This window comes from Centropristis striata, chromosome 22 (assembly GCF_030273125.1).
Source record: "Centropristis striata isolate RG_2023a ecotype Rhode Island chromosome 22, C.striata_1.0, whole genome shotgun sequence".
In the NCBI taxonomy this organism is placed as follows: domain Eukaryota; kingdom Metazoa; phylum Chordata; class Actinopteri; order Perciformes; family Serranidae; genus Centropristis; species Centropristis striata.
In genome coordinates this window covers 30970448-30996257 of record NC_081538.1, presented here as the reverse complement: position 1 = coordinate 30996257, position 25810 = coordinate 30970448, and the positions used below count along the sequence as shown (strand labels likewise).

The 25810-nt window shown below is 43.5% G+C and overlaps 1 protein-coding gene and 1 long non-coding RNA gene across 2 annotated transcripts; both read left to right on the top strand.

Moving 5' to 3' along the window:
* The first annotated feature begins 606 nt into the window (after nt 1-606).
* LOC131960756 (uncharacterized) lies at nt 607-1775 on the top strand. Its single transcript, XR_009389743.1, has 4 exons — nt 607-847; nt 932-1098; nt 1375-1421; nt 1667-1775. It is a non-coding gene; the product is annotated as an uncharacterized LOC131960756 (long non-coding RNA).
* A 12303-nt stretch (nt 1776-14078) lies between these two features.
* Nucleotides 14079-25587, top strand: LOC131960750 (NLR family CARD domain-containing protein 3-like). The gene is made up of 7 exons (XM_059326024.1): nt 14079-14130; nt 14382-16176; nt 16261-16434; nt 16650-16823; nt 16996-17169; nt 18336-18382; nt 24612-25587. The coding sequence occupies exons 1-7, from the start codon at nt 14094-14096 to the stop codon at nt 25181-25183; spliced, it is 2973 nt and encodes a 990-aa protein (XP_059182007.1). The 5' UTR covers nt 14079-14093; the 3' UTR covers nt 25184-25587.
* The last annotated feature ends 223 nt before the right edge of the window (nt 25588-25810 follow it).

Sequence of the window (25810 nt, the reverse complement as noted above, 5' to 3'; positions counted from 1 at the left end):
AAACAGATGAACAATTGAAAAACTAGAATAACAGTAACTTTCCTGTAATAAAAATGACAGATAAATATTATTAGCTCTTTCTGGCATGATACTTGAAACAAAAGTTGGCCTGTTAATTAACAGATAATATCTCTAATTTTGATTAAAAATGTAGACCTGACAGAGTGTGGCATCGATATCACAGCAGCCTCAGTGTACTCAGGAGTGTTCACACAGGTCTTTAGAGAGGAGAGAGGACTGTACCAGGACAGGGTATTCTGCTTCGTCCATCTGAGTGTTCAGGAGTTTCTGGCTGCTCTTCATGTCCATCTGACCTTCATCAAGTCTGGAGTCAATCTGATGGAAGAAGAACAAACAACCTCCCGTCTATCAGACACAAACCTAAACGAAAACATCTCTACCAGAGTGCTGTGGACAAGGCCTTACAGAGTCCAAACGGACATCTGGACTTGTTCCTCCGCTTCCTCCTGGGTCTTTCTCTGGAGACCAATCAGTCTCTCCTCAGAGGCCTGCTGACACAGACAGGAAGTAGCTCAAAGACCAACAAGAAAACATCCCAGTACACCAAGAAGAAGATCAGTGAGGATCTGTCTGCAGAGAGAAGCATCAACCTGTTTCACTGTCTGAATGAACTGAATAATCGTTCTCTAGTGGAGGAGATCCAACAGTCCCTGAGATCAGGAAGTCTCTCCACAGATAAACTGTCTCCTGCTCAGTGGTCAGCTCTGGTCTTCATCTTACTGTCATCAGAAACAGATCTGGACGTGTTTGACCTGAAGAAATACTCTGCTTCAGAGGAGGCTCTTCTGAGGCTGCTGCCAGTGGTCAAAGCCTCCAACAAAGCTCTGTAGGTGATCGCATCATTATCCAGATTAAATGTAGTTTCCATTATTTGTCTTTGTTTTCTCATGTTTTGCTGATTCCTCTCCAGGCTGAGTGGCTGTAACCTCTCAGAGAGAAGCTGTGAAGCTCTGTCCTCAGCTCCCAGTCCTCTAGTCTGAGAGACCTGGACCTGAGTAACAACGACCTGCGGGATTCAGGACTGAATCGTTTTTCTGCTGGACTGAAGAGTCCACACTGCAGGCTGGAAACTCTCAGGTCAGAACTGTTTTTAGAAGAAAACCCACTATGTTAACAGTTGTCTGCTTGTTAGCTCCATTAGTGTGTGAGATGTTCCAATAATGAACATCTAGCAAGAAAATACTTTTATTTTATTTTCTCAGGTATGGACAGACAGACAGACAGGTGTACACTCCCAGGTGTGGACAGGTGGACAGACAGCAGCTCTCACTGTGTCTCTGTCTCTAACTGAGTGTCTCTGGTTGATGTTTAATGGTGATATGAAGTTGATTGTGACTGTGTCTCTTCCTGCAGGGTGGACCATGGTGGACTGCAGAGACTGAGACCTGGTCTGAGGAAGTGTGAGTGTGTTTCAGCTTCATTCATCAGAACTCAGCTGTATTTTGTTACAGCACATTTAGACTTTTTATTGACTGAAGCTGGATGAGAAAAAACACACAATATTACTGACATGTTGACTCTCATGTTAACTTACTGTTACACTGTGAAACTTTGAATGGTTTTCTTTCAGTAATTGTCAGTAAAGTTGTTAATGAATCATCAGATGATAACCTGCAGCTGTTTTGTGTCTTGTTCTCTTCATCAGATGTCTGTGAACTGGAACTGGACACAAACACAGTAAACAGAAAACTCAAACTGTCTGACAACAACAGGAAGGTGACAGGAATTCTTGTATTTTTGCCAGTTACATTATGAAGCTTTGTGACTACCAGGGGATGTGATGTGAGCTAGGCAAGATAATAAGACTGACAACAGCAGCAGTGGCAACAATGTAGTAGGAACAATTTTATTATATTTGTGCTAGTTTTTTAGCTTGTTGTAAAGTAGTTTGATGATATGTGTGACTTATTTGAGCTTGTAGTAATTTCAGTTAGTTGTAAGGTTGTTTTAAGCTGCTTCTAAGATATTTGTGCTCTCTGTAAACCAGTTGTGTTAGTTAGGGTTAGGGTTAGGGTTTAGGGTTTCTACATTTGAATTAGTCGGTTTCTACTAAGTTAGGCTGGTTGTAAGCTAGTTTAAGATAGTTGTAAAATAGTTGATCTAGCATTGAACGTTAGAAATCAATGCAGGGGTTGTTTTGTTCTGTGTATCTATGTTTTGTGTTGTAGATCTGGCTTGTTTTTACATTGTTGCTGGACTGCATTTCTTTTTCTTTTTTTTGTTTTTTTGTTTAAAAGAAAAAAAAGACTGGGCAGATACTGATAAATGCTCAAAAGATGTTTTTCTTATCCATGTAACTGTAATAAGGTAACATGTATTTGTTTGTATTTGTCTGGCATAAACATCAATAAAAAAAAGAAAGAAAAAAAAAGAAATCAATGCAGGGAATGTACTGCTGCAACACAGAGTTAGCTAGTGCAGCTAGGCGAGTTATTTTTTCTAAGCTAGTTTAATTACGAAACTAGTTGAGCTAGATTTAAGTTAACTGAGCTAGTTTTAGTCTTTTTAAACTAATTTTGGTGGTTGTATGCTACGAGTGGATTAGTTGAGCTTATGCTAAATTAAGCTAGTTTAAGATAGTTATGAAACAGTTGAGTCAGTTGTTAAATAGTTAAACTAGTTGTACGTTCATTGAGCTAAATGTAAGGGAGTTTTAGATAGTTATGAAATAGTTGAGCTAGCTTTAAGCTAGTTGCTGACAAATTTAATTGTCAATAATTAGTCTGTGACATCATGGACCTCACATGGTTTTCCGGAGCTGAGTTTCTGAGGGGTGAGCCATCTGACATAATTTCTATATTTGCTGAGAGTTGCTTGTGCCCAACAGTGACTGGGAAGCAACAGGTAAACACACAATCTAGCAACATGGCAGCTGATGCAACACCGTCACGTCAAAAGTGTTTCACCCTGAACCAGTAAAAAAGACGATCGGTTGTAGGATTTGTAAAGCGTACCTCAAGTATCACGGGAGAACGTCGTCACGCATCAACATTTGAAAAGAAGACACTTGGGACTTGTGGATGATGCCGACTTGTCCAGGTGTGATAATTAGCTTCTCAGCTAGCTAACATCAGCTGTCTATAGACAGAGTTGTTTTGGCTTTTAACCTCTTCCACCTGGGACTCGCCATCAGAGGGTTAAAGTTCTCACCTCGCCTTAAAGAACATTACTTCAACAAACCCTTGATTTAATTCATACTTTTTAATATTCACACTTTATCTGTCCTTAATCTTAAATGGACAAAAATTTGATAGTGAATTATTTTTATTACTCGTGGCTAAACCAGCTGTTTTGACATATTTTTGATTGAAGAAGTCATATTCATTTATTTATATTATATTTTTAGTCAGCACATGCTTAAAAGAACCTCCAGCTACATTTAAAAGCTTGATAGTTAAATAAGAGCCATGAAGTAATTGTGCAGTTAATTATCCAATTAGTCGACTGATCGTTTCAATAATTGATGAGTATTCGACTATGAAGATAGTCGTTAGTTGCAGCCCGAGTACTAACTCAGGCCCCGTTCACACGAGGACGCTCGCGGGTGAAAACGACAAAATATTTTATCGGAAGTGCCTTTCGTTTAGACAATGACGGCGTTTTGGGGGCTTAATGTCAGGACCGGTGACCAGAACTCAGACGCAGACCAGAGATCAGAGAGATATGGATGATTTATTTAGATTTCTCACAAAGAAAAACAGGTCGAAGGGGTGGTGCTGGGAATTCAGGAGCGGGTTCGGATCCAGAGCTCTCGGCTGGCTGGTGAGCTGGACTGGGTACAGGTTGAGGCACGATGGTCTGAGGCGAGGCAGAGAAAACAAGGTTAGGAACAGGCACGAAAAACAGAGTTACTACTAGGTTGCTGGTGAGTCTCATACAAACTGATTCGACGATCCGGCGGGGACTGGAAGGCTGGTCTGGTCTTTTATAGGAGTGTTGATTGTGGAATGAGAAACCGGAGTGCAGGACTGATGAGATGCGTTGCAGGTGTGTAAGCTGGAGCTGCCGAGACCACGCCCCCCAGCAGTAATGCATGCCACAGACAAGTCACAACCGGGGGTTGTGACAGTACCCCCTCCTCCACGAGCGCCCCTAGGCGGTCCACCAGGCTTCTCAGGGTGGTCGCGGTGAAAGGTCTGGACGAGAGCGGCATCCAAAATCTGCCGCTTGGGAACCCAGCTCCGCTCCTCAGGTCCATAACCCTCCCAGTCAATCAGGTACTGAAGGCCACGAACCCGGCGGCGGGAGTCCAGAATCTGGCGCACCGTGAATGCCGGCTGGCCATCAATGAGCCGGGCGGGTGGAGGGGCCGGAGGAGGAGGGAGCAGAGGACTGATATGGACAGGCTTGAGTTGGGAAACATGAAAGGCTGGATGGACCCTGAGAGTGTGGGGCAGCTGGAGACGGACGGTCACAGGAGTAATAATCTTCTCTATGACAAATGGGCCAATGTATCTGGGTGACAGTTTCTTATTGACAGCTTTCAATGGAAGATCTTTAGTTGATAGCCATACCTTGTCCCCAACTGAATAGGTGGGGGCAGGGGTGCGATGACGGTTAGCATGGCGTTGATACTGGGCTGAGGTTCTCAGCAGGGCAGCTCGGGCTCGGTGCCAGGTCCGATGACACCTCCGGATGTAGGCCTGGACCGAAGGAACTGCCAGTTCCCTCTCCTGAGAGGGAAACAGTGGAGGTTGAAACCCATAAACACATTGAAATGGTGACAGACCTGTGGCTGATGTGGGCAGGGTGTTGTGGGCATACTCCACCCATGGGAGTTGAGATGACCAGGAAGTGGGGTTGGAGGATGCCAAACAGCGCAGGGTGGACTCCAGCTTCTGGTTAGCCCTCTCAGCTTGACCGTTAGCCTGGGGATGGAATCCTGAGGTCAGGCTTACGGTGGCACCAATGGCACGGCAGAAAGACTTCCAAACGGCTGAGGTGAATTGTGGACCTCTGTCTGAGACAATGTCCAAGGGCAGTCCATGAACGGTGAACACCACAGACACCAGAAGCTCAGCTGTTTCCTTGGCTGTGGGCAGTTTAGGCAGAGGCAGGTAACGGGCAAATTTACTGAAGCGGTCCACAACAGTGAGTACAACAGTCATACCACTAGAGGGTGGCAGTCCGGAGACAAAATCCAGAGACAGATGAGACCATGGACGACGTGGTATGGGAAGCGGCTGTAGGAACCCAGGCGATGGTCTGTTGGAGCGCTTATTCTGGGCACAGATGGGACAGGCAGAAACGAAGGTCTGAACATCACTCCTCATGTCTGGCCACCAGAACCGCCTGCGCAGGAACGCCAGAGTGCGGGTAACACCTGGATGGCATGAGAGTCTGGAGGAATGGCCCCACTGTAACACGGATGGTCTGACGGAGAGAGGTACAAACAGACAGCCCGAGGGGCCATTACCTGGGTCTGGCTGGTGTTTCAGAGCAGTCCTCACCTCCTTCTCAATCTCCCAGGTGGCTGCTCCAATAATACAGGCCCTGGGCATGATGGTGTCAGGCTCTGCAGCTGCCTCCTCCCTCTCAAACACTCGAGACAGTGCATCAGGCTTCACGTTTCTAGACCCGGGCCTGTAGGTCAGGACAAAATTAAAACGACCAAAAAACAGAGCCCACCTGGCTTGACGAGGGTTTAGGCGCTTCGCTGCGTGGATGTATTCAAGGTTCTTATGGTCAGTCCAAACCACGAACGGCTGCTCTGCCCCCTCCAGCCAGTGTCGCCACTCCTCGAGTGCCAATTTGACCGCCAGCAGTTCCCGGTTCCCGACATCGTAGTTCCTCTCTGTGGGGGATAAGCGATGAGACAAAAAGGCACAGGGGTGAAGCTTGTTATCCTCTGGGGACCGCTGGGACAGGACGGCACCAACTCCTACGTCCGAGGCATCCACCTCAACCACAAACTGCCGGGCTGAATCAGGCTGAGTGAGGATAGGAGCTGAGGTGAACCTCTTCTTCAGCTCCAAAAAAGCCCCTTCAGCCTCAGAGGCCCAGAGAAAAGATCTAGCCGGGGAGGTAAGTGCGGTTAAGGGTGCAGCAATACGGCTGTAATTTCTGATGAATCTCCTATAGAAGTTAGCAAAGCCCAAAAACCTCTGAAGCTGCTTCCTACTTTCAGGCCTTGGCCAATCCATGACCGCTCTCACCTTCTCAGGATCCATCCTCACCTGGCCCTGGGCAATGATGTGGCCGAGAAAGGTTACAGTGGTGGCGTGGAACTCACACTTCTCAGCCTTGACAAATAAGCGGTTCTCCAGCAGCCGTTGGAGGACCTGGTGGACATGCTGGATGTGTTCTGCTTGGTTTTGAGAGAAAATGAGAATGTCATCAAGGTAAACGAACACAAATCTGCTTAGCATATCTCTCAGCACATCATTGACAAGACATTGAAAAACTGCAGGTGCATTGGTGAGACCAAAGGGCATGACCAGGTACTCAAAATGCCCCAGAGGAGTGTTAAAGGCAGTCTTCCATTCATCTCCCTCACGGATCCGGACTAGATGATAGGCATTACGTAGGTCTAGCTTGGAAAAAACTGTAGCTCCCTGGAGCGATTCGAAAGCAGTGTTCATGAGAGGGAGTGGATACTTGTTTTTAACTGTTATGTCGTTCAAACCTCTGAAATCGATGCATGGCCTGAGAGTCCCATCCTTCTTGCCCACAAAGAAAAAACCGGCTCCCAGAGGTGAAGAGGAGGGACGGATGATCCCAGCCGCCAGCGAGCTGTTAATGTACTCCTCCATAGCCGCCCGTTCAGGCCTGGAGATGTTATACAGGCGACTTCGGGGATATGTGGACCCAGGTAGCAGGTTGATAGCGCAGTCGTATGGTCGGTGCGGGGGTAGAGAGAGTGCCTGTTGTTTGCAAAACACCTCAGAAATCCCATGGTACACGGCTGGGACTAGAGACAGGTCCAATGGAACTGGTTCGGGTTTCTGGTGGGATACAGAGGAAGGCAGAGCAGATCGCAAACAACTGGCAAGACAGGCTGGGCTCCAGTTACTTATCTTGGCTGTGGTCCAGTCAATGTTAGGATTATGTATGGTTAGCCAGGAATGTCCCAAAACCAGAGGTATAAACGGAGAGTTGATTACATAAAAAGAAATGTGCTCGAAATGGTTACCTGACAGCTGGAGCTGGACGGGGCAGGTTCGGGTGGTGACTCGAGCCAGAAGTCTCCCGTCGAGGGTGTTAGCTTCCAGAGGCTCCTCCAGTTGCTCTGTGGGCAGCCCCAGCTGTTTAACCAACATAGTGTCCAAAAAACTCTCGTCGGCTCCGGAATCAATAAGCGCTAGGAGTTCTAGCGTCTGGTCCTTCCAGCTGATGGTGGCATGTAACTGGGTACGGGGTCGGGAAGACAAAGGTACGTTAGCCCGGCTCGCTAGAATGCTTCCCCTGGCTAGCGAGCCCTCCGGTTTAACGGTCTGCTAGGACAGGTGGCGAGGTAATGGCCAGGTCCTCCGCAGTAGAGACAGGTGTTGTTGGCTCTTCTTCGTTCCCGTTCCTCCGCGCTGAGCTGGTTCCGTCCCAGCTGCATGGGTTCACCCTCTGCATACTCCTCTCCCGGCCCGGGTCTCTGAGGCGGAACAATGCTGGCAGCAGGGCGAGAGCTTGCTGGAGCTGGGGAATGCTCCCTCCGACGAGACGTGACGTCACCACCAGGATTCCGCTGCTTCTCTCTTCGCCGCTCACGGCTACGATTGTCTATCTGGATGGATAAAGAGATTAATTCATCCAAGTCCTCGGATTCAGGATGGGACACTAGCTCATCCTTTAACTGTTCGGATAGTCCGTTAACAAAAACAGCCTGTAGAGACGGACCATTCCACCCACTCTCTGCTGCCAGGGTCCGGAACTCAATGGCATATTCGGCCACGCTCCGAAACCCTTGGCGGAGAGAGAAAAGCCTCATGGAAGCGTCTTTACCTTGGACTGGGTGATCAAAAACCTTCGACATCTCCGTAGTAAACGCAGCATAGGTGGTGGTGAACTGATCCTGCCTCCTCCAGTGAACCGAAGCCCATTCCAGCGCCGCTCCCCGCAGCAGTCCAATCAGGTAAGCGATACGAGCCTTCTCCGTAGCGTATGTAAGGGGCTGGAGATCAAAAACAAGACCACACTGCATTAGAAATGTTCTGCATTGTCCCAGATTCCCGTCGTACCTCTCCGGCGGGGAGACCCACGGCTCTCTGCCGGGGTTAGCTGTGGTAGGTGCCGCTGTGGCCGGTACTGGAGAGGGGTCTTGTAGTGCGCCCTGGAGGTTCGCCATGCGGATCGACAGGTCACGGAGTCCGACCCTTATCTCCTGAAGCGCGGCGCTGTGCTGGTCCAGTATAACACCCTGAGTGGAGACGGCGTGACGGACGGGCTCTAGGTCTGCTGAGTCCATACTGGCCGGATCGTTCTGTCAGGACCGGTGACCAGAACTCAGACGCAGACCAGAGATCAGAGAGATATGGATGATTTATTTAGATTTCTCACAAAGAAAAACAGGTCGAAGGGGTGGTGCTGGGAATTCAGGAGCGGGTTCGGATCCAGAGCTCTCGGCTGGCTGGTGAGCTGGACTGGGTACAGGTTGAGGCACGATGTTCTGAGGCGAAGCAGAGAAAACAAGGTTAGGAACAGGCACGAAAAACAGAGTTACTACTAGGTTGCTGGTGAGTCTCATACAAACTGATTCGACGATCCGGTGGGGACTGGAAGGCTGGTCTGGTCTTTTATAGGAGTGTTGATTGTGGAATGAGAAACCGGAGTGCAGGACTGATGAGATGCGTTGCAGGTGTGTAAGCTGGAGCTGCCGAGACCACGCCCCCCAGCAGTAATGCATGCCACAGACAAGTCACAACCGGGGGTTGTGACACTTAAAGACGCAAAAATCTGAAACCACCCTCCAAAGTGGAAAAGTTAAATACGCTCCGCCGTATCGTGTCCGTCTACACTGACAAGACGCAAAACTCTGCTCAGATCTGCTCACGTCACGTACATGCTGCAGTACAGGAAAATAGACAAACATGTGGTATTATTTCCATGCGTCTGACCTTCAAGCTGCTCTGGCAGCTCTAATAAACTTACAGGAGTCTTTCCACCAAATGTACAGGATATGTACAGATAGTATTAGTGAACAGAGAAGGATCTGTAATTACCTCTATCACATTTTGGATGCAGCAATTCGTCGGAGGCGAGCCAGACGGCTGTGAACGAGACCTGTGAGATCTAGTGATGGTGGATAAATTTGTGGAAGGAGTAGCTGATGAAAATGTGTGGCGTGAAAACTTCTGCATGCACAAAGATGCTCTTATCGCTTTAAGTGATGCCGCCTGGCTGCATACAATCAAATTTCACACACTTTTGCGTCACCGTATGCAGCAGATTTCCTCCCGAAAATGCTCGTCTAAACGAGGAATAAAAAGTGAAGACGCGACGCCACTTTTGCGTCTTCTGTTCAGACCGTCCTCGTGTGAACGGGGCCTAACATTGCATCTGTTTTTCATTTTGGTATTTTGCACTCGCAAATCAGCTCTCAAGCTTTTGTTTCAAAGAATATGGAAGCAACAAAACTAACAAACCAACTATGTGATCAGGTCAGTGGAGGACCTGCAGATCCTCAGTTCTGTCAGGTAGAAATTACTGTTTTTGTTAATGGAGTCTGGTGACTTTGAACAGACCACAAACAACTTTCTTCATTTAGGGGCCTATAATAAATGGAGAAATAAATTCTCTGGAAAGCATTTTTTACTTTCATGATCTGTTATTTCCCCCGTTAATATTTATTATGGATACTGTTAAAGAGTCTGTCTGTCAGCAAGAAACACTTTTACATCATTATTGTCATATTTTCATTCAGTCCCATGTGAGGCTGATCATTCCTGAGTGTACGCTTTCATATCAGTTATTTCAGTTACAGTCTGTCAGTTGTTCAGACTTGTCTTAAAACTTTTCCTCTCTGCTCGACTGGTTTCCTGTGAGACGTCTCTCTCTCTCTCTCTCTCTCTCTCTCTCCCCTCCCCCTCTCCCTCAGTTGTATTTTACTTTCACTTCCTCCTCCTGTTCTGTTTTTTTGCAACGCAGTTTTTTTTCCTCCGTGTTAATCTCTTGGTAAGTGACTCTTTTCACTGTTGAACACTTTGAGCTGATCTCAGGTCTTTTTGTTTGTATTCCAGCATTTTAATGATAATAATTATTATGTTTTTTAAGTTTATTTTAAGTTTATCAATATCCCCCACTGCTCTGACAACAGCTTACATGCTAACCATTATGGAGCTGATTCAAACTCATATTTATGATGAAACTTCCAATAACACAATACAAGTGTAGCACCACAACCATGTAAAAGTACTTTGTTAGCAAAGTTAAATTTGACTATTTGGGAATTGTGCCCTCTAGTTGATTTTCTGCTGGAGTAATTTGTGAAACATCATGTAGCTTGCATAAAAACCTGTCACCACACGTCCTCTCCGAGGACTTGTTGTATAGCTCAACTAGCAAACAGGTATAGTTTTATCCAGCTGAAACTAGTTGTTGGCTTGTTGAATAAGCTGAGTACTCTGGCTCACTATTATGTATATGATAGTTGTAAATTTGTTGAGCTAACTGAGTTAGATGCTAGTTGTAGACTAGCTGAGCTACCTGTAAGCTAATTGAGCTTATTTTTAACTTGTTCAGTTAGTTTCTAGTTGAACTGGTTGTAAACCAGTAAGCTGTGAGTCAGTTGTTAACTTGCTGTCAGCTAGTTGTAAAACAGGTGTAACCAAACTGATACTGCTGATTGTAAACTAGTTGTAAGCTAGTTAACTTGGGTGTTAGTTAAAAACTTGCTGGGAAATATTTGTAAACTAGTTGAGCTAGTAGTAAGCTAATTGATGTAGTTGTTTATGAGTTTAGCTAGCTGTAAGCTATTGGCAAGCTGGTAAAATAGTTGGACATTGTAAGTTAGTTGTAAACCAGTTGCTAGCTAATTGATTAGCTTGTATCGTTATTGAGTTAATTATAAATCTGCTGAGTTATTTCTAGTGGTTGTAAAGTAGTTAAGCTAGTTTTAAGCTCATTATAACACCATTCATTTGTTATTGAGTGAGTTGTAAACAAGCTGTTGAGTGTAAGCTAATTGTTCAACCAGTTTAACTAGTTGTAAGCTAGTAGTATACTACATAAGCTACTTGTAAGCTAACTGAGGTTATAGTTAACTAGTTGAGTTATTTGTAACCACTTACAACACATGCAATATTGTTGTTGTTGTTGTTGTTGTTGTTGTTGCAGTGACAGAGTGAATCTCTCCCTGCAGGTGTGGACTCTGCTATGGATCAGTGTGAGGACAGAGAGGAGGGAGACCCTCCCTCTGAAACCAGTCTGTGTGGGGAACTTGGCAGCCAGACCAAAGCTCAGAGGTGAGATGAGGATCTCTAACTGTCCAGGGGCCTCATGTATCAACCTTGCGTACGCACAAAACATTGCGTACGCTGTTTTTCCCGCACACGCCACATGTATGAAAAGTGAACTTGCCGTGAGAATGTGCGGTGGCACCACAAACTTTTGTTTGGGGAAAGTACTATCTTTTCTGCTGTATTTAAAATGTGTTTCATGTCTATACTGAAACTACACACAACTGGCTTTGTGTTTACAGTTTATAGCTTTCGGACTATGAAGGAAAATGCTGTTTTCCACCCTCAATAACCCATTCTAAATATGAGGGGGATAGATGATTTTATTGTTGATCTATTATTGTATTTTAGATTTCACCTGCGTACTGCTGCTTACTTGTGCAATGATAGTATGTTGAACTCTGTATGTTTTTAAAGATTGTATATTTTCTTCAGTCTATAACCTATATTTGGCAATTTCCACTATTTTTATATACATATATACTGAATTTCCCTCCGGGGATCAATAAAGTATTTCTGATTCTGATTAATATGGAGTGCACAAATACCACAGATAACCTGCCTCAATTACTGTGTCAAAGTGCCGATCGCCGACCGTTTCCCCTTTGGTTTAACATGGAGATGTTAACGCTGCAGGTCACAGCGATCCATGACCACAGATCCCTCTCCCCGGAGAAAAAATGTGTGTGGGAAATCCTTTCCGAATAATTCAGATGTGGTGCATGTTTGATCCCGTATGTGATGTTTAATTGGGACAACAAGTTAAGTGTGGCTTATAAACTGATGCGTAAAAATGATATTGGCACGCATTATGCACTGGCAGCTCTAACGGCTCCGGAAAAAACGAATAACGGTGGAGTTTAGAAGGAGCGTGTGTTGAGGGACCTTCTGCCATGGTGCAGGTTTCTGATCCGGCTGGTTAACAGCCACAGTGTCATCTTGTTGCTGATCCCAGAGCTGAGGTAACAAAAAGCACATTTTCTTGCCTTTTGTTTTTGATTATCAGCGGGCATGCCGGCGATTTATAGTAATTTGCATGTCATCTGCATATTCATTTTCATGAAGGGCCGGTGCGTGGTTGGTGGCTCGTGCATGTGCGCTCAGTTCCACGCTGGTTGGTATTTATCAAGGAAAGGTGCGCTGAACCTGGCGTGAGCACAGTTTGGTACATGTGAAGGTGAATTTGTGAACGTACTTCTCTAGTTTTAGGAGTAGACCATCTTTCAGGATGAAAGCTACGCACTCTTTGATACATGAGGCCCCAGGACTCTTCTCCATATAAAATAAAACTGATTAGTTAAATAAAGTGAGTCAGAATCTTTGATGTGATTACCTTTTAGGAACATTATTAACCACTCTCTTTTTTATTAGAGTGCAGCAGGAGAGTCCTGGATCTGAACCTGAACCTGGACCTGAACCCAGCTGTGTGTCCATGAAGAGTGACTGGCCTATGGGTTTCTCTCTTGACTTTAAAGTTGGACAACCTGGATCTGGACCTGATCCCAGCTGTGTGTCCATGAAGAGTGACCGGTCTATGGGTTACCCTCCTAACTTTAAAGTTGAACAACCTGGATCTGGACCTGAACCCAGCTGTGTGTCCATGAAGAGTGACCGGTCTAAGGGTCTTCCTGAGAACTTTGAAGTTGGACAAGCTGCTGATGGAAGGTAAGAATTTAAAACTGAAATTTGTTGATATCTGACACAATCAGAACTTTGTAGTCAAGGTGGCAAAAGATTTAATTTTTGATTAAATGTAGGATACTTCATTAAAACTAATGTATTGTATGAATTCTCTGAACTAACAAAGTCATCGCTGCATGCCAGTGGTTGGTCACAGTCATTGTTGTTCAGGTCACTATTAGATCTCATGTCCAGCTCCTAGACTTTGTGATCCGAGTCCTACAAAGTTATTGCACAGCCTTCATCAAATGTAATGAAACTGATGACTGATGACTTGGTAATGTTCAGCAGTGTGACTGCTTTGCAGAGCAATCTGTTCTAACATTTGCTGACATGTGGTCATCTTTCTGTCCGACCCAGCGTACAATCAACTCAAACACGATCACTTGCTTTAAAGCTTGTGCCAGGGGGACACATTCTGACTTTAGTTATGTTGGCTTAAAAATGGTTTTATACCACCCACTCTTCCTCCTGAGCCACATTTCTGTCATTGTGTCATCATCTCAGATCTCCTTTAGAAAGCCGTTTACATATTGATGTCATTAAATGTTCCTAAACTTGATGTTCTCTCTGCAGAGTTCAGCAGGAGAGCTCAGAGGGCCTCAGTGGTCAGTCTGCCCCACAGCATCAAACAGATTTGGACTCCATATTTATGGTGTGTACATGTACAAACAAACCTTTCACTATAAACTACAGATTAATGTTTATCTACCATTCATGGTGCTGCTCTGTTTGGAGCAGCAGGCCTTCAGACTGATAATTGAATGACATGTGAGCTTTTAACTAAATGTTCAGTTTATCATTCTGTTCCAGCTGCTGGAGGAGAACATCATCACGTTTGTAAAGAACGAGCTGAAGAAGATCCAGAAGGTTCTGAGTCCAGATTACCCAGAATGCTTAGAGAGTCAATGGGAGGATGAGGAGGTGTTGGAGGATGAGGATGAGGAGCAGAGGAGGAGAAGCAGAGAGGAGTTTCTGAATATCACAATTAACTTCCTGAGAGGAATGAATCAGGAGGAGCTTGCTGACTGTCTAAAGAGCAGTAAGTGGATTTCTTTAAAATGTAACATGATGAAAGATAAAATGGAGGCAACATGGGCAAAGCTTACATTTATAATTGCTGAAGTAAATATGCTGCACACATCTGCATCAGATCAGAAGCTGTTCGTCCTCAACTTATGACCTGAATAAAACAGACACAGGAGCAAAAACTACACAGACACAATTAAATGTTTAGATTCTCTGATTTTCTACAGGATACTCTCGCTGACTTAATTTTATTTATTCATTCAGGAACTTGTGCTCCAGTGTGCCGACATAATCTGAAGTCTAACCTGAAGAAGAAGTTCCAGTGTGTGTTTGAGGGGATCTCCAAAGCAGGAAACCCAACCCTTCTGAATCAGATCTACACAGAGCTCTACATCACAGAGGGAGGGACTGCAGAGGTCAATGATCAACATGAGGTCAGACAGATTGAAACAGCATCCAGGAAACCAGACAGACCAGAAACAAGAATCAGTCAAGAAGACATCTTTAAAACCTCACCTGGAAGAGATGAACCAATCAGAACAGTGCTGACAAAGGGAGTGGCTGGCATTGGGAAAACAGTCTTAACACAGAAGTTCACTCTGGACTGGGCTGAAGACAAAACCAACCAGGACATAATGTTTATATTCCCATTCACCTTCAGAGAGCTGAATGTGCTGAAAGAGAGAAAGTTCAGCTTGGTGGAACTTGTTCATCACTTCTATTCTGAAACCAAAGAAGCAGGAATCTGCAGGTTTGAAGAGTTCCACGTTGTGTTGATCTTTGACGGTCTGGATGAGTGTCGACTTCCTCTGGACTTCCACAACACTGAGATCCTGACTGATGTCACAGAGTCCACCTCAGTGGATGTGCTGCTGACAAACCTCATCAGGGGGAAACTGCTTCCCTCTGCTCGCCTCTGGATAACCACACGACCTGCAGCAGCCAATCAGATCCCTGCTGACTGTGTTGACATGGTGACAGAGGTCAGAGGGTTCACTGACCCACAGAAGGAGGAGTACTTCAGGAAGAGATTCAGAGATGAGGAGCAGGCCGGCAGAATCATCTCCCACATCAAGACATCACGAAGCCTCCACATCATGTGCCACATCCCAGTCTTCTGCTGGATCTCTGCTACAGTTCTGGATCTGTTGAAAACCAGAGAGGGAGGAGAGCTGCCCAAGACCCTGACTGAGATGTACATCCACTTCCTGGTGGTTCAGTCCAAAGTGAAGAACATCAAGTATGATGGAGGAGCTGAGACAGATCCACAGTGGAGTCCAGAGAGCAGGAAGATGATTGAGTCTCTGGGAAAACTGGCTTTTGATCAGCTGCAGAAAGGAATCCTGATCTTCTATGACTCAGACCTGACAGAGTGTGGCATCGATATCAGAGCAGCCTCAGTATACTCAGGAGTGTTCACACAGGTCTTTAGAGAGGAGAGAGGACTGTACCAGGACAGGGTGTTCTGCTTCGTCCATCTGAGTGTTCAGGAGTTTCTGGCTGCTCTTCATGTCCATCTGACCTTCATCAAGTCTGGAGTCAATCTGATGACAGAAGAACAATCAACCTCCCTGTGGTCTGAATTGTTCGGGGGCAAATTAACCCGACTCTACCAGAGTGCTGTGGACAAGGCCTTACAGAGTTCAAACGGACACCTGGACTTGTTCCTCCGCTTCCTCCTGGGTCTTTCTCTGGAGACCAATCAGACTCTCCTCAGAGGCCTGCTGACACAGACAGGAAGTAACTCACAGACCAACAAGAAAACATCCCAGTACATCAAGAAGAAGATCAGTGAGGATCTGTCTCCTGAAAGAAGCATCAACCTGTTCCACTGTCTGAATGAACTGAATGATCGTTCTCTAGTGGAGGAGATCCAACAGTCCCTGAGATCAGGAAGTCCCTCCACAGATAAACTGTCTCCTGCTCAGTGGTCAGCTCTGGTCTTCATCTTACTGTCATCAGAAACAGATTTGGACGTGTTTGACCTGAAGAAATACTCTGCTTCAGAGGAGGCTCTTCTGAGGCTGCTGCCAGTGGTCAAAGCCTCCAACAAAGCTCTGTAGGTGATCGTATCACTATCCAGATTAAATGTAGTTTCCATTGTTTGTCTTTGTTGTCTCATGTTTCGCTGATTCCTCTCCAGGCTGAGTGGCTGTAACCTCTCAGAGAGAAGCTGTGAAGCTCTGTCCTCAGTCCTCAGCTCCCAGTCCTCTAGTCTGAGAGACCTAGACCTGAGTAACAACGATCTGCAGGATTCAGGAGTGAAGCATTTTTCTGCTGGACTGAAGAGTCCACACTGCAGACTGGAAACTCTCAAGTCAGAATTAATTTTTAAATAATTCTTTTTTCTTCTTTTTGAAGCAAACCCACTATGTTAACAGGTGTCTGGTCTTTAAGCTCCATTAGTGTCTGAGACCGTTATAATTAAGAACATCTAGCAAGGAAATAGTTTTATTTTAGAGAGTTTATATGTTGACCGTGTGTGGGTGTGTGTGTGTGTGTGTGTGTGTGTGTGTGTGTGTGTGTGTGTAGTGTGTCAGGCTGTAACCTGACAGAGAGAAGCTGTGAAGCTCTGTCCTCAGTCCTCAGCTTCCAGCCCTCTAGTCTGAGAGACCTGGACCTGAGTAATAACGACCTGCAGGATTCAGGAGTGAAGCGTTTTTCTGCTGGACTGAAGAGTCCACACTGCAGACTGGAAACTCTCAGGTCAGAATTAAACATTTTTTAGAAGTAAACCCACTATGTTAACAGCTGTCTGGTTTTTATTTCCATTAGTGTCTGAAGTCGTTATAATTAAGAACATCTAGCAAGGAAATACTTTTATTTTAGTGCGTTTGTGTGTGTGTGTGTGTGTGTGTGTGTGTGTGTGTGTGTTCAGTCTGTCATACTGTATGATCTCAGAGGAAGGCTGTATTTCTCTAGCCTCAGCTCTAAGCTCCAACCCCTCCCATCTGAGAGAGCTGGACCTGAGCTACAATCATCCAGGAGACTCAGGAGAGAAGCTTTTGTCTGCTGGACTGAAGGATCCACACTGGAGACTGGACACTCTCAGGTATGGACAGACAGGTGGACACTCTCAGGTGTGGACAGAGAGACAGGTGGACGTTCTCAGGTATGGACAGACAGACAGTTGGACAATCTCAGGTGTAGACAGACAGACAAGTGGACACTCACAGGTGTGGACAGACAGACAGGTGGACACTCTCAGGTGTGGACAGACAGACATGTAGACGTCCTCAAGTATGGACAGACAGACAGTTGGACAATCTCAGGTGTGGACAGACAGGTGGACACTCACAGGTGTGGACAGACAGACAGGTGGACACTTTCAGGTGTGGACAGACAGACAGGTGGACGTCATCAGGTATGGACAGACAGACAGGTGGACGTTCTCACGTATGGACAGACAGGTGGACACTCACACAGTTGGACAGACAGATTGAACACTCAAATTTGGACAGATAGGCAGACAGGTGGACACTCTCAGGTGTGGACAGACAGACAGGTGGACATTCTCAGGTATAGACAGACATATAGGTGGATTCTCTCAGCTGTAGACAGACAGGTGGACACTCGCAGATATGGACAGACAGACAGGTGGACACTCTCAGGTGTGGACAGACAGACGGGTAGACACTCTCAGGTGTGGACAGACATATAGGTGGACTCTCTCAGGTGTAGACAGACAGGTTGACACTCGCAGATATGGACAGACAGACAGGTGGACACTCTCAGGTGTGGACAGACAGGTGGACACTCTCAGGTGTGGACAGACAGACAGTTGGACACTCTCATGTATGGACAGACAGACAGGTGGACTCTCTCAGGTATGGACAGACAGTTGGACACTCTCAGGTGTAGACAGACAGACGGGTAGACACTCTCAGGTGTGGACAGACAGACAGGTTGACTCTCTCAGGTGTGGACAGACAGGTGGGCACTCTCAGGTATGGACAGACAGACAGTTGGACAATCTCAGGTGTGGACAGACAGGTGGGCACTCTCAGGTATGGACAGACAGACAGTTGGACAATCTCAGGTGTGGACAGACAGACAGGTGGACACACACAGGTGTGGACAGACAGACAGGTGGAGACTCTCAGGTGTGGACAGGTGGACAGACAGCAGCTCTCAGTGTGTCTCTGTCTCTAACTGAGTGTCTCTGGTTGATGTTTGATGGTGATATGAAGTTGATTGTGACTGTGTCTCTTCCTGCAGGGTGGACCATGGTGGACTGCAGTGGTTGAGACCTGGTCTGAGGAAGTGTGAGTGTGTTTCAGCTTCATTTATCAGAACTCAGCAGCACATGTTACAGCACATTTAGACTTTTATTGACTGAAGTTGGATGATGAATTTCTCCAGAGTTTCAATCAGGATTCAGCTTCTGTTTTCAGTCAGTGTGGCTGGAAAGATTCAATCAATCCATTTGAAATCCACCAACACAAAGAAAGTGAACACAGTGATCCAACAAAACTAATAAATACATTTAATGAAGAGTGGAGCCAACAGAAAGCTGACTGTGTTTCTTCTTCTCTTGACTCTCACTGATTTTATACAAGAGTTTTGTTGCCTTCAGGTGCTGCTTGTAAACTTCACAAGTTTGACAGATAAAAGTTGTTGTGTTCCTTTAATATTCTTCTCTTGATGTTTTTAATACATCAGTGTTCAAAAACATACAAGTCATAAACAAAAAAGGACATAAATAATGTGAACAGATGTTGAGAGGTTGAATAAAGTGAGTTGAGGTGGATTTACCTTCCAGTTCCTCCCTGACTGGGAGACCTGAGACCAGATGTACGACACATACGCACAAGAAAACATTGGGCCTCATTCACCAATATCTTCTTAAGAATCTTCTTAGATTCTTTCTTAAGTCCTTCTTAAGAAGGTGTCTAAGAAGACCCTACGTCAGATTCATCAACGTGTTCTTAAGCCGCTGAATTGTTTGCAGCCGTGTTCTTAAATTGATGAATGCCATCTCCTCGTAAACTGAGCGGGCATGCCAGGTGAGTCTAATTAACATAGGATTAGCATAGGTAACCGCCCATCAATGCCCATAAAAGGGCCCATAAAAAGGAGTGCAGGGCCGCCACACAGAGGAAACAGCAACAGAATGCCTAAAGAAAAGCGTAAATCCGTTGGAGCACAGGTAAAAAGAAAAAAAAAAACGGTAACACTTTCTATGAAGACTACATCTATAGTGCATTATGAGCGCATTCATAGTGAATTATAATGCTCATTATAATCAATCATAATGCATTATGACTGCACTCATAAACACATATAAAGCTTCATGATGCACTATATCAACAGTTATAAATATAGCTTATAATGACTTATAAATCCAAGTGTCTTATGAGTGCTCTTGACTGGTTATAAACTACAGGCTGGCTGATGAGGCTTATAATACATGACAACTACTCATACCCCTCTATACACACACCTCAACAATCAATTGTTATAAGGACTCATAGGATGCCATAAGTATAAATAAATGTTCATTGTTGGCGTTAAGTAAAGTGTAACACATTTTCATGCATTTAAAAGAAGCTATGCTGCATCATAAGTCATTTCGTCAGATACCATAGCTTCTTTTAAATGCATGAAAATGTGTTACACTTTACTTAATGGCAACAATGAAACATCATGATTAGCTATACTGCATTATAGATGCTACTATATGAACCTCACTTTACTTAAAGCATACATTGATCATTTATTTATACTTATGGCATCCTATGAGTCCTTATAACAATTGATTGTTGAGGTGTGTGTATAGAGGGGTATGAGTAGTTGTAATGTATTATAAGCCTCATCAGTCAGCCTGTAGTTTATAACCAGTCAAGGGCACTCATAAGACACTTGGATTTATAAGTCATTATAAGCTATATTTATAACTTTTGATATAGTGCATCATGAAGCTTTATATGTGTATATGAATGCAGTCATAATGCATTATGATTGATTATAATGAGCATTATAATTCACTATGAATGCGGTCATAATGCACTATAGATGTAGTCTTCATAGAAAGTGTTACCAAAAAAACTTTAGCAGTTCAGAACTAGAAGTTCTGCTGCAGGAGATCACTTGGAGGAAGAACATTATATTTAGCAGCCTTAGTGCAAGTTGCAACAACACAAAAAAATTATTTTCTGGAATAATACCTGTAGAACCTGATAATGTAATAAATTCCCGTTAATGTAATAACCCCGTTAATGTAATAAAAATCTGCACTTGAGTCCAGTGAAAATGTAATAACTTCCCAATAATGTAATAAAGTGCATTTCCCAATAATGAAATACACTTTTAACCAATAATGTAATAAAGTATTACATTAATGGGAGGTTATTACATTATCAGGTTAGCCTTCATTTCGCAAGTCCTAATAATGTAATAACTTCCCGATAATGTAATAAAGTGCAGCAGACCACCCATTACTTGAGTTCAAGTGGTGATACTGTGTAGGCAACTCTAGCTCAAGAGCTCTAGCGCCACCAACAGGTCAAAGTTGAATGTTTATTAACTTTTGACCCGTTCATCCGTTTTTCACAAACGAGGTATCACTGGAACCCTTGGGCCAATCCGATTTCAATGCATCCAATGGGGGTTTTCGGCCATATTGGATTTTCCGCCATCTTTGATTTGATCAAAAACCTTTAAAGGGCCTCTCTTATCACACATTTTGTCTTATCTTCACTAATCTTGGCCCAGATTATCTTCAGACCATGACACACAAATGCATTCAACATCTTCTTGAAATTCAAAGGCACTTGGCTGTGACAGCCAATCAAACTTGATGGTGAGGTCACCAAACAGGAAGTAAGCCCATTTCTCAGTAACCCTTTAGCATATCTTAACCAAACTTGGTACATATGACATCATGACATCATCATATGACTCATGACATCATCCTGGGGACACCCAAAACATCTGGTGACCTCTGACCTCTAGGGGGCCACATATTCTGTCCAATCTTCATGAAACTTAGCATATGATCTTCAGACCAAGTTGAACAAATGTGTCAAACAGCTTTTTAAAATTCAAAACCATTTGGCTCTCTGACAGCCATGATAATCTTGTGTGCAATATCTCTAGAATGCATTGGTGCAAGTGCTTCAAATTTGGTATGAGTGTTTGTAGGGACTTAAAGATTAATTGATTTGATGATGAAGGTCAAAGGTCTCTCCTTATATGTCCTTGGTGCACGTGTTTCAAATTAAGCAGCGAGCTCAGTGAGCTCAGCAACATAGCAACATTTTAGCCAGTACATTGCATCCACTGTAGTTGTTTCTAGTTGTTATTATTATTGCTACTATCATTGTCTTTAATCATCTCCAGTAATATATTATGACTACTAATACGAATAATCAAAAATATAGTATTACATTACAAGTATTGCATTACCTACATAGTTTTTCTAACTACATGCTGGTACCAAAGGCTCATCGATAGCTGTCCAGTGTATAAAGTCCCTTGTTTTATTATAAATGTATTTTATATTCTATATTTACTTCAATTAGTCTATCTACTAAAACATGGAGGGCTAATGAGGCTTTGGTTAGTGAAGTTATTTCATATAATATTCACATTCAATAACGATAATACATTGTCTATTTACTATTGGTTTATGGATTATACACCAGTTCAGTATATGGATGCCGAAAGAAAGTTCAAATCCATGTTCAAAATAGCCATGATGAAGACATCAACCATAAATAAGTTATAAAATGGTGGCTTTAAAATGAGGTTGCTTTTTTGGATAGGTTGCTTTTGTTGTATGTCGAAATTAACTGAACAAATATAAAATTGTTGCATCCATTTGCCAGTGATATTTAACAAGTTCAGAGCACTGTTGGTAACACTATATATTACTGGCTTTTCTGGATATAGGTTACTTTTACTGTGTGTTAAAATTAAATAAATAAACAAATACAAAATTGTTTCATTTGGAGTCCACTACAATTTGCCAGTGATATTTAACGAGCTCAGAACACAGTTGGTAACACTTTATTTTATAGTGTCCCTAATACAATGTATCCAACCTATGTACTTAGTAAAAAGTAAAGTGTTACTGCACTGTTTGAGCAGTGCTATGTAGCCTAATCTTGCTGTTGATTATGTGAAAATGTTCTGAAAGCACTAGGCACAAGTAGTTACATATAGTTTGAAATACAAAATAATCCATTCCTAAAACGTATAAAAGCTGCAAGCAATGATGAAGGGGCCAATATAGTTGATGGCACCAAGGCTGGTTGAGACCAGGTTTTTTCCTAGGTTCTAACCCGGTTAAATGTCAATAAGAGTTAAAGTTTAAGACCAGGATGCTCAAAGATCAGAATGGCAGCCAAATTCTGATGTGCAAAATAGTTTTGGAGCTATTTGGAGAGGTCTGGCAATATCACCAGACATTGAAAAATAAGTTTGCAATCCACTTATGTGAAGATATAGGAGTTTTTTGATATTGCACCACCCCCTAGATGTCAAAGTTCACCAAATTGTTTGGGTGTTCCCAGGATGATGTCATGACTCTATGTACCAAGTTTGGTTAAGATATGTTAAAGGGTTTGTGAGAAATGGGCTAACTTCCTGTTTTGCGACTTAGCCATTAAGTTTGATTGGTTGTCACGGCCAAGCACCTTTAGATTTCAAGAAGCTTTTGAATGCATTCGTGTGTCATGGATACCTTGTTTGTGAAAAACGGATGAACGGGTCAAAAGTTAATAAACATTCAACTTTGACCTGTTGGTGGCGCTAGAGCTCTTGAGCTAGAGCTGCCTACACAGTATCACCACTTGAACTCAAGTAATGGGTGGTCTGCTGCACTTTATTACATTATCGGGAAGTTATTACATTATCAGGACTTGCGAAATGAAGGCTAACCTGATAATGTAATAACCTCCCATTAATGTAATACTTTATTACATTATTGGTTAAAAGTGTATTACATTATTGGGAAATGCACTTTATTACATTATTGGGAAGTTATTACATTATCAGGTTTTATTACATTTTCACTGGACTCAAGGGCAGATTTGTATTACATTAACGGGGTTATTACATTAACGGGAATTTATTACATTATCAGGTTCTACAATACCTTGTACACACACACATAAATATATATATATATATATATATATATATATATATATATATACATATATATGTGTGTGTATGTATGTAAAATGTGTGCCCTGTAAGGCATGAGTTTACCATAGTGTGTAAGCTAAAAATATGTCTTTAGTATTGGACTGAGGGGTTGCAACCTTGGCTTGATTTTATTTTTTTTATTTTTTTTTATCACATATGAAGTCCTGCAGAGCCGACTTACAACAGAACCAGAACAGACAGAGCCTCCTGCAGCAGTAATATATATAACATTGTTTTGTAGCCGTGGATGGAGAAATGCCACCTATAAATAGGGTGGTATCACTAATGGACGGCATGAATTCCAATTTACTTGATTCATGTTAAAGCGTTGGCACATTTTAATTTAATAAATGAAAAATGAAAAAAAAAAAATTAATAAATAAATTCATAAATATGACGGAAATGTCACCGTAATGTATTTTATTGAACTTAACAAAAGAAGACAACTCAACCAGGCCAACATGTCAGCACTGAAATGTGCTTAAGACCCCTGAGTGTTGGTAGGATATGTTCTTACCTAAGAAAAATCCTGGATAAGAAAAAAATTCATGAATGCCACAATCTACGTAAAATCTTCGTAAGTAGGACTTAAGAACAAATTTGTTCTTAAGAACGGTTCGTGAGTGAGGCCCATTGTGTTTGCATATTTGTGTGTTGAGTTTTTTGCATCTGGCCCCTGGTGGATGAAAAGCACCTTAAAGCCAGTTGGTGGAGCCACAGCCCTCTGATATTCATTTAAAAATCCAGACTGTGGTGAAAGTTTTCTGTAGCAGTGGACAGTTTGACATTTGATGATCAAAGATCTGAACTTTGTGCTGAATGTGACTCTTTGGTGGAGCTAATAACAGTTTAATAAAGCAGATGGTTCAGAGCTGCTTTGTGCTGCAGTGGAAGATGATGTGTCACTTTTATTAGTGAGACTTTATTCACCACGTGTGTTTATTGATGTGGATCTCCATCAGCTGTCGTCCTCGAGTCCACACGAGGAAAAACACACAATATTACTGACATGGTTTTTTTTTTAAAGATATTTTATTGGGCATTTTTTAGCTTTATTGACAGTAGAGATATTCAGAGTGAAAGGGGGAGACAGGCGGGAAAGGGCTCCGAGCCGGATTCGAACCCGGGCCGCCCGCTTACGAGGACTTGGCCTCCGTGGTTTGCGCTCTACCAGGTGTGCCACCGGGAACGCCCCATATTACTGACATGTTGACTCTCATGTTAACTTACTGTTACACTGTGAAACTTTGAATGGTTTTCTTTCAGTAATTGTCAGTAAAGTTGTTAATAAATCAGCAGATGATAACCTGCAGCTGTTTTGTGTCTCGTTCTCTCCATCAGATGTCTGTGAACTGGAACTGGACACAAACACAGTAAACAGAAACCTCAAACTGTCTGACAACAACAGGAAGGTGACATGTGTGGAGGAGGATCAGTCATATCCTGATCATCCAGACAGGTTTGACTGTCCTCAGCTACTGTGTAGAACTGGTCTGACTGGTCGCTGTTACTGGGAGGTCGAGTGGAGTGGAGACGTTTATATATCAGTGAGTTACAGAGGAATCAGGAGGAGAGGAGATGGTGAAGACTGTTGGTTTGGAGGGAATGATCAGTCCTGGAGTCTGAGCTGCTGTGATGTTGGTTACTCTGTCTGGCACAATAACAGAAGAACAGACCTCTCCTCCTCCTCCTCCTCCTCCTCCTCCTCCTCCTCCTCCTCCTCCTCCTCCTCCTCTGGTAGAGTAGCAGTGTATGAGGACTGTCCTGCTGGCTCTCTGTCCTTCTACAGAGTCTCCTCTGATTCTCTGATCCACCTCCACACCTTCAACACCACATTCACTCAACCTCTTTATCCTGGGTTTGGGTTTAGGTTCTTTGGTTCCTCAGTGTCTCTGTGTCCTCTGCAGGTCTGAGAGTCTCTCCTGTGGACAGAAACTCTGCTGACTGAAATCAAAGTTCAGTCTGTTCACCATCACTCACACTCTGCACTGTGAAGCAGATCTGTCTCAGACTCAAACACAAAACATTCATTTGTCTGATTTCATCTCTTTGATGATCAACATGTTTCACTAGAAACACTTCCTGATGTGTAACATCTGCCTCCTCCCTGGTGCTGTGATTCAAAGTGACTCTGTGGGACACACTGTATAAACAATGTAAAGTGTATCTGTGTCCATGTACACATGCTGTAATAAACTTGTATTAAATTGTATGTGTTTTTAGGGACGGTGCAGGAAGCTTTGTGAAGCTTTGAGGCTTCAGACTCAGCAGCAGCACAGTGACATCTGCTGGTTTATAAACCTCACAGCAGCTCTTCACCCTTTGTCTTCCTCATTCATTTTTGTACATTTTTTTTTTCATTTGACGATCACTTTAGTCTTATTACAGCTTGAGGCATGCATTTTTGCAAGAACTTTTCTTTTTAGTAACATTTTTTAAATCCCATGTCTTTTACTCTTACATGTATTTTAAACTCTATTGAGCCATTTTGCACCTTCTGGACACCTTTGTGGCAAAAATGTACATGCAGAAAAAAAATG

What these genes read in the sequence shown, in the direction of transcription:
- LOC131960750 (XM_059326024.1), top strand. Translation starts at nt 14,094, where the DNA reads ATGAATCAGGAGGAGCTTGCTGACTGTCTAAAGAGCA. An exon ending in TGCAGACTGGAAACTCTCAA is followed by an intron (nt 16,435 to 16,649) that starts GTCAGAATTAAT and finishes GTGTGTGTGTAG; the next exon opens with TGTGTCAGGCTGTAACCTGA. An exon ending in GAGACCTGGTCTGAGGAAGT is followed by an intron (nt 18,383 to 24,611) that starts GTGAGTGTGTTT and finishes TCTCTCCATCAG; the next exon opens with ATGTCTGTGAACTGGAACTG.